Source organism: Solenopsis invicta, chromosome 8 (assembly GCF_016802725.1).
Source record: "Solenopsis invicta isolate M01_SB chromosome 8, UNIL_Sinv_3.0, whole genome shotgun sequence".
Taxonomy (NCBI): Eukaryota; Metazoa; Arthropoda; class Insecta; order Hymenoptera; family Formicidae; genus Solenopsis; species Solenopsis invicta.
This window is the reverse complement of record NC_052671.1, coordinates 25,429,174-25,441,833: the sequence shown is the minus strand read 5'-3', so window position 1 is coordinate 25,441,833 and position 12,660 is coordinate 25,429,174. Positions and strand designations below refer to the sequence as shown.

Genomic DNA, 12,660 nt, shown 5'->3' with positions numbered 1-12,660 from the left:
AATTATTATGTTTTATTTTATCAGATTTTATTTTTTAGTCCGTTTTTATATGTAAAATATTATTTAATATGTTTGTTATTCTAGCTTATTACATTGCTAAATGTATTATATGTTATTAAATAATTAAAGAAAAATTTAATGTAAAAGATTAACAAAATTTTAAACTTTATTCTGTACTGTTTATTTCACATATATACTGTACATGTTTTAATGTGTGCGATCTTTGAAACCAACATGGCGCAGCCCCTCCCCCCGGCCGCGAATGTGCCTCTTCCCTGTAGGTTATGCACCGTCCCTCTATTCCTAAGTCCGTGGGGTGGGAATTGAGAATTTCCAAAAAATTGAGTGAACATAATATCGATTGCTGTGAACATATCAACTTGAAATTCACACATTCATATTTTATTACTAATTCTCTTTATGTCATGAAAAGTTTATATTAACCTTTAAATTGATTTTTATCGATTTTACGTTTTATTATGCTTTTCACACATGTCAAATAACAGTAAAAATGGAGAACAAAGAAACTAAACCGGGCGTATTAAGTTGTATGACAAAAGGTAAACTATTTGATAATTATTTATTTTGACTATTTGATAACAATTTATTTTGAACAGTATAAACAAATACCAATTGTTAATTTATACTTATATCTCATTTATGTATTGCGATATTTTTATTAGATATATATATATAATAAAAATATCACAATACATAAATGAACGAGATATAAATATAAATATAAATTAATAATTAACATTTGTTTATACTTTAAATATATATATATATATATATATATATATATATATATATATATATATATGCGTGCGCGCGTGTGTGTGTGTATTAATGTGAGTTTATGAATACAGGTCCTGGCCCAGTTTATAAATTGCCAACATTGGTCGGCTACAGTGGCCATGATCCGTCTCGACACAGAAATCCGGCATATAGTATACGCGCTCGAACTGGTATTAAGACTTATGCAATAGGGCCCGGCCCTCGTTACAATATTAGAAATTTAACAAAATCTGGGATAGACAATCCTCCCGCTTATACAATCAGAGGAAGGGAAGCATGGAAACGTAAGTATAAGTTAGTTCTTAACAAAGTTTATTTAATCTGTGTATAATATGAGAACATTAAATTTTGAGAATAAGTTTTTAATTAATATAGACATTCCTAATTTTTTCGAATTTTTGACTGTACAGTTTTCTTTAAATAACTTTTTAAACTCTGCCCGGGAAAAACATTTTTATATATAATTATGTATGAAATATGTCCATATATATATATAAAAAATTATAATAATAAATAATATATTTATATATAATTATATATAAAAGAATATACAATTATATATAGTTGTATATAAAAATTTTTTTTCTCGGGTTATATATGTTTATATATATTTATACATAATTGAACATAATTATATATCTTTTAATATACATGGACATATTTGATATACAATTACATATGATTATATATGAAAAATTTTTCCTCCATTAAATCTTAGAAAAGATGGATTTTAATCTAATGTTGGCGAAAACATTCTTTAAAATTCTAAGCCAAAATGTTAGAATTGGAATATTTTTATCAATTTTAGTAATTTTAGTAATTACACCTTAAGTACTGAGATTGGTTCGTGATATCATGGGAAAAAAAAATAAAATGCTACATTTATTCCATTTTCGCTTTCAATCAACCTCAATAAAAGTGTCATTATTTTTTATATAATACAGTCTTGAAACTGGAATAATATTAATGGTTTTAAAAGCATATATGATATCCCTTTTTCCCGAAAAAACTGTAAAGTATTTTATTGCAAAAAAATATTACCTTAGCCAGGATTTTCCTGCAAAAAATATTTTACAGTTTTTTTGAGGAGGGGGAATATTATATATGCTTCTAGAAACATTAATATTACTATTCCAGCTTCATAACTGTATTTCAAGTTTGACGAATATGCGGCGCGCAGTTTGAAAGTGAAAAACTAAAAATTAAAAATTATTAAACAATCCGTTATATTGAACTGACAAAATTAAAACACAAGACTAGAAGGTTTGTGTCAGTCCATGATCAATGGTTTTTGGTGCCAAATAATAACTTTTTAAATTTAAAATTTTAAAAATTGTCAACTCAAACTGTGCACCGCATATTAGTCGAACTTGAAATACAGTCATTAAACCGGAATAGTAATATTAATGCTGTAAGAAATATATATAATATTCCCTCCTTTTCAGAACAACTGTAAAGTATTTTATTACGAAAAAATAATACTTCAGCCAGGGTAAAAGTTTTTCAGCACTAGGAACTGCTGTGACTGATATAGGGCTTTCTATTCTTGTGTTTTAATTTTGTCCGATATAACTTATTATTGCTTAAAAGTACAAAAATTTATAAAAATTTGAAAAAGTTGTAACGGTACGCGATTTCGGTGTATGTAACGGTGCGGTGCGGGAATTTCGGGATCGGTCCGGATAAGGCTCGTCGGTTGGTCAGGCGTTCGTAATGATCATACACAGTGTTTAAAGTAGACAAAAATAGAAAATGATTTATTTAGAACATGAGTGGTAGATGTTGACAAAATAATAAGTGTGAAATAAACAAGACAGAAAGAGTTATCAAAAAGGAAAGAGAACAGCTCTGTCCAACTAATATTAGCTGGTAATCGGATTGCTAGTCGCGCAACGGAATTACTTCGGAAACTAAAGGTTTATTCACAGTATATAATTAAAAGGAACTGACTTATATGCCTAGGTTCGGCGGAAATAGAACTATTCGCGGAATACTGATATACCGGTTACGCGGGCGATCTGCCCGTACGGTCGGTGGAGCCACGGGACGTGGCGTGTGTTTGTCGCAAGTGCGTGCGCGTGTGTGGACGGTGCGAGCGCGGTGCACGGCCGGTCGGTTCGTCTCCGCGGTTTCCCTGAGCGCGCCCTTAGGCAGAGGGGCGGAGGATCGACAGGGCGCGGATGCCCTGCTGATTTCAAAGTTTCGAGAGCGATCAGGTTTCTCTGGCGTCGAGGTACTCGAGGACGATGGTGATTGGTCGAGAATGCTCGTCGAGGATCTCGGAGGTGACTGGTCGAGAATACTCAGCCGAGGATAGCGACGGGAATGCCCGTCGAGGAGCTGGAGAGCGACGAGAATGCTCATCTTCAGGGAGCGATCCAGGATGCTCGGTCGCCTTTAGGCCAGGTCAGAGAATTGGACGGATCTGAGTTCTGCGTTCCCACTGTCTTTGGCTTATATATCCAAACGCGCGGATGGGCGAGCCAATCCGCATGCTCGGTCGGCCAAGCCGGAGTGGGAGCGTTATTGAACGCCACTGTCGGTGCGCGTGTCGCCGCGTGGTCGCGCCGCGAGGTTAGGCTACGTACACCCATGGAATTTGATTCTGTCCATGGAGAAATTTTCTAAACTGAAAAGTCACCACTTTTTACATACCCATAGTTTATGATTAATGTAACGACTAGAGCTTATTGGTCGTTCCTTTTATCATGAACTGTAAGTATGTAGAAAGATAGCGACTTCTTAGTTTGGAAAATTTTTCCATGGACAGAATCAAATTCCATGGGTGTACGTGGCTCCTGCCACGTTCGGTGCTCGGTGTTCGGTGGACGGAACGGAGACGCGCGGACGGCGGAGGGGCGTATCGTTACAAAGTATTCCAATTCTATCATTTTCATATAAATTTTTCAAGCATTTTTTAATTTGTGTAAAATTTTTTTTATCAAGGAAGTGAAAAATAAAATATTAAAATTTTGAATAATTATATTTACAAAGAAGAATAAAGTTTTAAGAAATGTAAAAATTAAAATGTAAAAAAGATGAAGTTTCACGTACTATTTCTGTGTATAAAATGCTCATAAATTATACATGTATACCATAGTGTACTGTCGGGAAAAACTAGTTTACTACCAAGAAAAATGTGAAATTTTTAAGGAATTAACTTTTTATCCTCGAAAATCATGGAATTCATAAATTTTCATTTTCATGGAATTTTATTGGTGTTACGAAAAATGTTGGATATAATAAAATAAATTTATTTAAAAACTACGTAAAAAGTTTTTTAATTTTACCTGAAATTTTAAATAAAATTCCTGGATAATTCATGAATTCTCAAAACAAATTTAAAACAAGAAATATTTTTAAATAACTATAATTATTGTATCTTATTATTGCATAAGTTTTATTCATTATATTTATTATTATGAAAATAGTAATGCCGAAAGCTACTTTATTAAAAAGATGTACCTATATTAATAGAAAGTCACATGATTTTTCTTTGCTTTTTAAGCTGAAGAATTTCTTTAAATTTAAAAGTAGAAAATTAATATTAATATTTAAAATAGTAGAGAGAGATACTTTGACCGTTGCTGTATCAATACAAATTGAATAATAATGCCTTTTACGGTCGCAGCTAGGTCTTTGTGCTTGTATTGTTTGTGATTTTATATACTTTCCTCAAGTTTAATGAACTGCGCGCCAAATTAATTTTCAGTCATAACAGAATTCTAAATTGAATAGGATTAAGTAATATCACGTATTATTGAATATAAACCCTTTTTCGCCCTGAAAAAACTGTGAAAAAAATTATTGCGAGAAATATCATCTCATCTAGGGTTCGAACCTGGGACCTCCCGAATTTCCGGTACGGGTGTCGTGATATTACTTAAGTCTGTTTAATTAAAAATTGTGTTATGACCGAAAATTAATTCGACGCTTAGTTTATTGAACTTGAGGAAAGTATATATATATACAGTGGATCAAAAAAGTTTTGGCACACTCACTTTTTTAAAAATATCTTTATTTATTGAAATGATATATTAATACAAAATATGTATTTTCGTGTCTTCTAACATACAGAAATAGTGTATTTTTCCCGAACTCGAAATAATGTGTTTATAGAAAATAAAAAAAAGAAAAACAGAAATTTCTTACTCAAAAAAGTATTGGCACACTTGTGATTCTAATATAAAGTCCATAGTTCTTTAGAATTGTTAGACAAAGCAAATTGTTAATATTTTGTGTGCAGGCCTTTGGCATTAATTACAGCTTGTAATCGATTTGGCATCGATTCCACAAGTTTTTGTGTTGTTTCCGAAGAAATTTTTGACCACTCTTCTAATAGTACCTTTTTTAAGTCATTCTTATTGCCTATTTTTCTTTTTCGAATTTGTAAGTCCAATATATGCCAAAGATTTTCTATCGGATTAACGTCTGGTGATTGAGGTGGTGTAAAAAGCTGTTTGGGTACGTTTTGAAGAAGCCACTCTCGTGTTTTTTTGGCCGTGTGTTTTGGATCGTTATCTTGCTGAAACTGAAATGTTTCTTGTATGCCTAATTTAATTGCACTCTGTTGTAAATTATCTCGCAACACATCGATATACATTTGAGCATTCATAATTCCTTCGATAAATGCTAAATTTCCAACTCCATTGTACGACATACAACCCCAGACCATTACGTGTCCTTCACCATGTTTCACTGTCGGCTGAATATTCTGCTTTTCCAATTCGGTGTTTGGTCTCCTCCACACAAACTTCTTTCCATCGGATCCAAAAATGTTATACTTGCTTTCGTCAGAGAAAATAACATTCTTCCAAAACTCCATTGATTTATTAATATACGCTTTAGCAAAGCCAAGACGTTTTTGCCTATTTTTGTCGTTTATGAATGGCTTCTTTCTTGCTGTTCTGTCATAAATTTTAGCAGAATGCAGAACATTTCGTACAGTTTGAGCAGAAACTGTCTTTCCCGAAGATGTTTCGATATCGGCAGACAAACTCTGAGCACTCACAAATGGGTTTTTTACTACTTGTTTTATAATATTACGTCGCTCTCTTACTGTTAAGACCTTTGGCCGCCCTGATCGCGGTCTATTTTCCGTAGAATTAGTCTCTTCATACTTTTTTATTACATGTCTCACTGTCGAGAAACTTAACTTTAACGTTTTACCGATTTTTCGATAACTCTCACCGCGTTTACGCAGAAAAACAATTTGGTTTCGTACGAACGCAGACAATTCGCTTTTTTTAGCAGCCATGCTTTCTCTACTGAGCGTAAATCTAGACTGACTGCGTAAATCAAAAGAAGTGAGTTATATAAACAAAGTCTGTTTACATCTGTATCCTTACAATGTAAACAAAAGCGTGTAACTGCGAACTTTATATTAGAATCACAAGTGTGCCAATACTTTTTTGAGTAAGAAATTTCTGTTTTTCTTTTTTTATTTTCTATAAACACATTATTTCGAGTTCGGGAAAAATACACTATTTCTGTATGTTAGAAGACACGAAAATACATATTTTGTATTAATATATCATTTCAATAAATAAAGATATTTTTAAAAAAGTGAGTGTGCCAATACTTTTTTGATCCACTGTATATATATATATATATATATATATATATATATATATATATATATATATATATATATAGGAAGGAAGAGAGAAAAATGCGGCGGAAACGGAAGTCCAGAGAATCAGTGTGGAGGTATGGATGGATGAGTGATCTTTCTCTCTCTCTCTCTCTCTTGCGTTGTAAAAGGATGCGAGGAATAAAATGTAGAAACTTTGTAAGCAGAGCGGAGGTCCGCAGTGTACTCCACAAGGAATAAAGCACTTTATATATATATATATATATATATATATACTTTTATATATACTTTTATATATACTTTTATATATATATACATGGTGCGTTCCATAAGTAATGCGACCAAATTCATAAAAAACTATTTATTGAATATATTTGTACCAATGGTTAGAAATCTTCAAAATAGCACCCTCCCGCATCGATACATTTTTGGAGGCGATGCTTCCAGGCCTGGAAGGCATCCTGAAAGGCCTTCTCCGGGATGTCCTTTAGAGCCGATGTCACATGTGCCTGGATGTTTGTAATTGTGCCCCAATGTTTTCCTTTCAGGCCTTGTTTTAAACGAGGAAACAAAAAAAAGTCTGCGGGTGCCAGGTCGGGACTGTAGGGAGGCTGGGAAACCAATGGGGTGTGGGTCTTGGCCAGGAAATCGTTGACAACGAAGGCGCTGTGGCTTGGCGCGTTGTCATGATGCAGCTTCCACGCGTTCTTGATGTCGCTTCGGCAACGTGTGACCCTTTTTTTCAATTTTTTTAGCACTTCCAAGTAGAAAGCTGCGTTCACAGTGGTCCCTGTAGGTACGAATTCATGGTGAACAATGCCTCTGACGTCAAAGAAGACAATGAGCATGGTTTTGATTCTGGATTTGCTCATGCGTGCCTTCTTGGGGCGGGGCGACGATGGAGTGTGCCACTCTGAACTCTGTCTTTTTGTCTCCGGGTCGTACTCAAAAATCCACGACTCATCACCGGTGATAACTGAGTTTAAAAAATTAGGATCATTTTCACACATTTCCAAGAGTTCTTGGCATCGAAGCACTCGCATGTTCTTTTGTTCGTCGGTCAACACTTTAGGGACCAGTTTGGCGCACACCTTTTTCATGTTTAAATCGTCGGTTACAATACGAAAAACTGTTGTTTTCGTAATGTTAAGAGTTTCTGCTATCAATTGAAGGCTCAACCGTCTGTCAAAATTTAAACAATCACGCACACGCGTCACATTTTCGTCAATTCGGGAGGTTGATGGACGTCCAATGCGGGGTTCGTCGGTGACTTCCTCTCGGCCCTCCTTGAACGACTTGTGCCATCGGAAAACTTGTGATTTTGACAAGCAATCACTCCCAAAGGCCTGCTGAATTAATGGCAACGTTTCGGTGGCGGACTTTCCAAGTTTAACGCAGAATTTGATAGCGTAACGTTGCTCCACAGTACGATCCATCGCGCCGTGTTACGTTAACCTCAAACGCGGTTCACGGGAATGCACGTCCTGACTCTCCTGCTGCTCGGAAGCGACCGAGACCGGGCGCATTTTGAAGCTAACACTCCCCTCCACCTTTCCCAACAGGTTAGAACACGCTGCGGTGTATCGTCGCGTCAGGAAAAAATTGGTCGCATTACTTATGGAACGCACCATGTATATATACTTTTATATATATATATATATATATATATATATATATATATATATAAAGTGCTTTATTCCTTGTGGAGTACACTGCGGACCTCCGCTCTGCTTACAAAGTTTCTACATTTTATTCCTCGCATCCTTTTACAACGCAAGAGAGAGAGAGAGAGAGAAAGATCACTCATCCATCCATACCTCCACACTGATTCTCTGGACTTCCGTTTCCGCCGCATTTTTCTCTCTTCCTTCCACACTTTCATTCACACCCAACCACCCTCCTCCCTCCCTTATCTCCTCTAATCTCTTCATCCAAATCTCTCTCTCCCCGTCCTCTCCCAAGATCTCATCTACCATTTCCTGCCATCCCCTTTCAACCCCCCAATTTGTGCATTCCTCCCATACGTGCTCCCAAGTTTCCATTCCACCTCCACATATCCTACACTTCCTTTTCTCCTCTCCTTCCCAATATCTACTCCCCATCATCCTGTCTCCCAGCCTAAACTTCGCCACTCTCTGCCATTTTTGTTCCTTCCATCCTTTTTTTAGGTACTCTGGCAACCTTTCACCCTTCCATACCATATGTTAAATCTAGAGCCCCTAATTTGCTCCCATCTTTCTCTCCTCCTGCCACCTACTCTCTCTTGCCACTACTTCTTCCCCCCTCAGCTCTCCTCCCTCTCTCATCTTTTCTATCTCAATTAGGCTCCAGCTCTTTTCATAAAAATCTCTCCTTTTCTCTTCCCATTTACCTATCACTTTTCCTACCTTTGCCCTGTCTCTCATTTCCTCCAAACACAACTTTGCCAGCTCTCCTCCCCCTCTCTCTCCCAGTTTCTTTTCATTGCTCCATGTCCTCAACCCTACCCTCGCCCTCAATTTTTCCTTCTGCATTTCCTCCCTTACTACGTATCCCGGCGTGTACCTCCCAACCCCCACAATCCACTTCAAAAACCTGTCCTGTATCCTCTCTACCTTCTCTCTTTCTTTCCAGCCTCATATCTCTATTCCATATCCCATTACCGTCCAAACCAATCTATCAAACAACCATATCCTTTTCGACCAATCTTTTTCAAACTTCCTCTTTCCTATCCCCCACACTTCTCTCATCACCATTGTTCCCTTGTTAACTCTCTCTTCTATATGTTCTTTCTGATCCCCGTTTGCCATCATTACATACTGTAGGTATTTTCTCACCTCTTCTATCTCTCTTCCTTTCCATTTCCACACCATCTTTTTCTGTCTCCCGCCCCCTTTTCTATACCTCATTATTTTCGTCTTCTCTACATTGACCTCTAATCCCTTCCGTTCTATATAACTTTCCTTAATCATCTTTTTCATCCCTGTCTCCTCCTCTGCAACCACTGCCACATCATCCGCGTACGCTAACGAGTATACTTTTCTTTTCTTTACCTTTACTTCCCCCCCACTCCTCTCTCTTTAACTCCTTATCTAAATCCGCCAGCAACAGCGTAAATAAGCATGGGCTCAGGGGGCACCCCTGTCTTATCCCTCTTCCTGTCCAAAAGTTTTCCCCTACCTTATCTCCCACCCTCACTCTACTTATGGTCTCCTCCAGTACCTCCTCGCACCTCGCGACCAAATTTTCTCTAACTCCCCTCTCCTTCATTATCTGTATGAAAATTTCCCTATTCACCGAGTCAAACGCAGCTTTCAAGTTTACAAATAGCACCACCATCTTGCCCTTTTTCACCGCCACCCTCTTGTTTATCAGATAGTTTAGTACGTAGATCTGATCAATCGTGCCTACCCTTTTCCTAAACCCCGTTTGACTCGGTGGGAGTATTCCCTTCCTCTCTACCTCCTTCCTTAATCTCTCCGCAAGTACCGTTGCGTACACCTTGTATGCCGTTTGTGTTAAAGTGATTCCTCTATATTCTTCAACCCTCTCCCCCTCCCCTTTTTTCACTACCGGCATTACTACCCTTTCCCTCTACTCTTCCGGCTACCCTTCTCCTCTCCACACTCTGTTGCATATTTCCCACAACCATTCATTTATTTCTTTTCCCCCAAATTTTCATACTTCATTTACAGTACCATCCCCTCCTGCCGCTTTTCTCTCCTTCACTTTCCTTACCGCCTTTGCTATTTCTTCCCTACTGATATCATCTTCCTCCACTCCTTCTCTTTCCCTCACCACCCCTCTCACTCTCCTCTCCACTCTACCCAACACTTTTCTAAAGTGTCCCTCCCATTCCCTCATTTCGATTCCTTCTGTGACTCTCTTTTTCTTTCTCCTCCCCCTGTTCACTATCCTCCATACATCCCCTTCCGTTCTTACACCTTCCAATTCCCTCTCCCATCTTTCTCTTTCCCTTCTTTTCCTTTCCTTACAATACTCTCTGTATCTCTTCCTTATCTCCTTATATTTCTCCTCAGTCCCTCCTTTTTTCTTCCATTTTTTAAACTCTTCTCTTATTTCTTTTTTCATACTCCTACATTCCATATCCCACCAACCTCTCCGCACCTTTTTCTTTTCTCTCTCTACTTTTTCCAATGCTCCTTTCACTCTTTTTTTTAATTTCCTTCAACCCTCCTTAACCCCTTCCGAAACACAATCCCTCTTGCCCACGTATTCCTCAAATTTCTTCCTTTCCTCTTCCGTCTACACCCCTCTTCTTTCTCTTCCTTTCCTTTTTCTAATCCTTTTTTCTCCTCTTCCTCTCCTTTTTACGTATACAGTTAATGGTTGATGGTCAGAATCTACCCAGTCCTCCACCTTTATCTTTACCACTTTCCTTCTCGTGTCTTCATTCTCGATTACGTAGTCAATTACAGTCTCCCCCTTTCCTTCAGTATACGACCATTCTCCCTCCTTATCTTTCTTTATACATCCGTTCAGAATTGACCATCCTAATTCTTTTAAGAAACAACACAATTTTTTTCCCTCTCCATTCATCTTTTCATCTTTTGAGTTTCTCTCTCTTTTCCCTACCTCTCTGTCTTCTTCCTCTCCTATACCTCTCCCCTCTCTACCCGTTCTCGCATTAAAATCCCCCCTATTAATATACTTACCCCCTTCTCTTTTTCCTCCATCCACTCTCTTAATTGCCTCGTTTTTTCTTGAAGAAAGTATATAAAATCACACAAACAATACAAATACGAATACTTAGCTGCGACCGTAGAAGGCATTCTTATTCAATTTGTATTAATATTTAACTTTGTATTCTGCAGTGCGGGACTATGCTCCTGGACCTGGAGCATACTATCCCGAGATGTGTCCACCAATGAATCACAATCGTAGAGCGCCAGCTTATAGTATCAAGTCCCGAGATGTGACAAAGTTCCTAGATGAAGGACCTGGACCGAATTTATACCTTTTACCGACGTGCATAGGGCCCAAAGTACCTGACAAACGTGCTCAGGGTGCATTCTCTATGTAAGAATGTGAATGAAACTGTCATTAACCTCTAACAACCAACGTTCAAGCAAAATTTTTCGTATTGCGTACGCCGGTACAGCACGTGCTACACGAGCCTATACGTCGCCTAAAAAAACTTTGTTGGTAGGGGAATATGGCGCGTCTCAGTAGCATTTTTTAACTGCTGTTATTTTAATAGTTATGTCCGTGTGAAAAATTCATAGTGCACGACTGATCTCAACTTGAATGTCCTGTTTCAAGCGATGTATACTAAACAATAATACATATGTTATTTTGCGCAATAAATTTTTTTACAGTTTTTTTAGGGGGGAATGGGTATATAAATGCAAATCAGCATCAATTATTATATTAAATTAATTAATTAAAAAATCATGATATTATTAATTGTTATTCGACATGCTGTGTTACGACCGGAAAAACAATTTGGCGCACGTTCTGGTTGAATTTGAAGAAGTATATAAAATCATACAAATAATTATAGACACTAAGATCTAGCTACGACCGACGAAGGCTTTTTTATTATCATTGTGTTTAAATAATAATACGTTATATTGGACTGACAAAATAAAAAAAAAAAATTAATATTACTATTCCGGTTTCATGAATATTCCGGTTTTCTGTGTTTCAACTCCGACGAATATGCGACGTGTAATTTGAGTTAAAAATTATAAAAATTAATAAGTTATTATTCGGCATCAAGAACTGCTATGATTGAAATAGGTCTTTTATTATTGTCTTTTACTATAATCACCTGAAATTTTTTTTCTAATTTTTTAAATATCTACATAAATTCCAAGAAATAGTTTTCTATTTTTTTTCATAAACAAGCATAGGCTCATAGTTTAATTGTTTGAAATTGTTACTTTTAAGGAAATTCGTAAAACGTATATTTCATGATAATGAAGCTTGTTTTATTCCGTATAAAGCTTTATTAAGTTTACAAGTTTTATTAATTTGATCATATCCTTCTGGTATATAAATATTTTTGTTAAAATTTTTGTATAAAAAGGCGGTTTTTATATCAAAAGTTATTATATATTTTTTCATAGATGTTAGAGCGAATAATATTCTTAAAACTATAATACTTACAACGGGTTATGTTTCTTTAAAATCTATTCCATATTTTGTTAATAATCTTTTATTACCAATTGAGTTTTATATTCGCCATCTTGTTTTATCCTAAATAACCATTTGCTTGTAAGTGGCTTGATATCATGAGCTTTTATTAGATCTACCAGTTTTCAAGT

At 36.4% G+C, this 12,660-nt stretch overlaps 1 protein-coding gene across 1 annotated transcript; it reads left to right on the top strand.

Moving 5' to 3' along the window:
- Positions 1-837: 837 nt before the first annotated feature.
- LOC120358397 (outer dense fiber protein 3-like) lies at positions 838-11,906 on the top strand. Its single transcript, XM_039452593.1, has 2 exons — positions 838-1,082; positions 11,206-11,906. Exons 1-2 carry the CDS (start codon positions 860-862, stop codon positions 11,412-11,414), a joined length of 432 nt encoding a protein of 143 aa, XP_039308527.1. The 5' UTR covers positions 838-859; the 3' UTR covers positions 11,415-11,906.
- Positions 11,907-12,660: the final 754 nt, after the last annotated feature.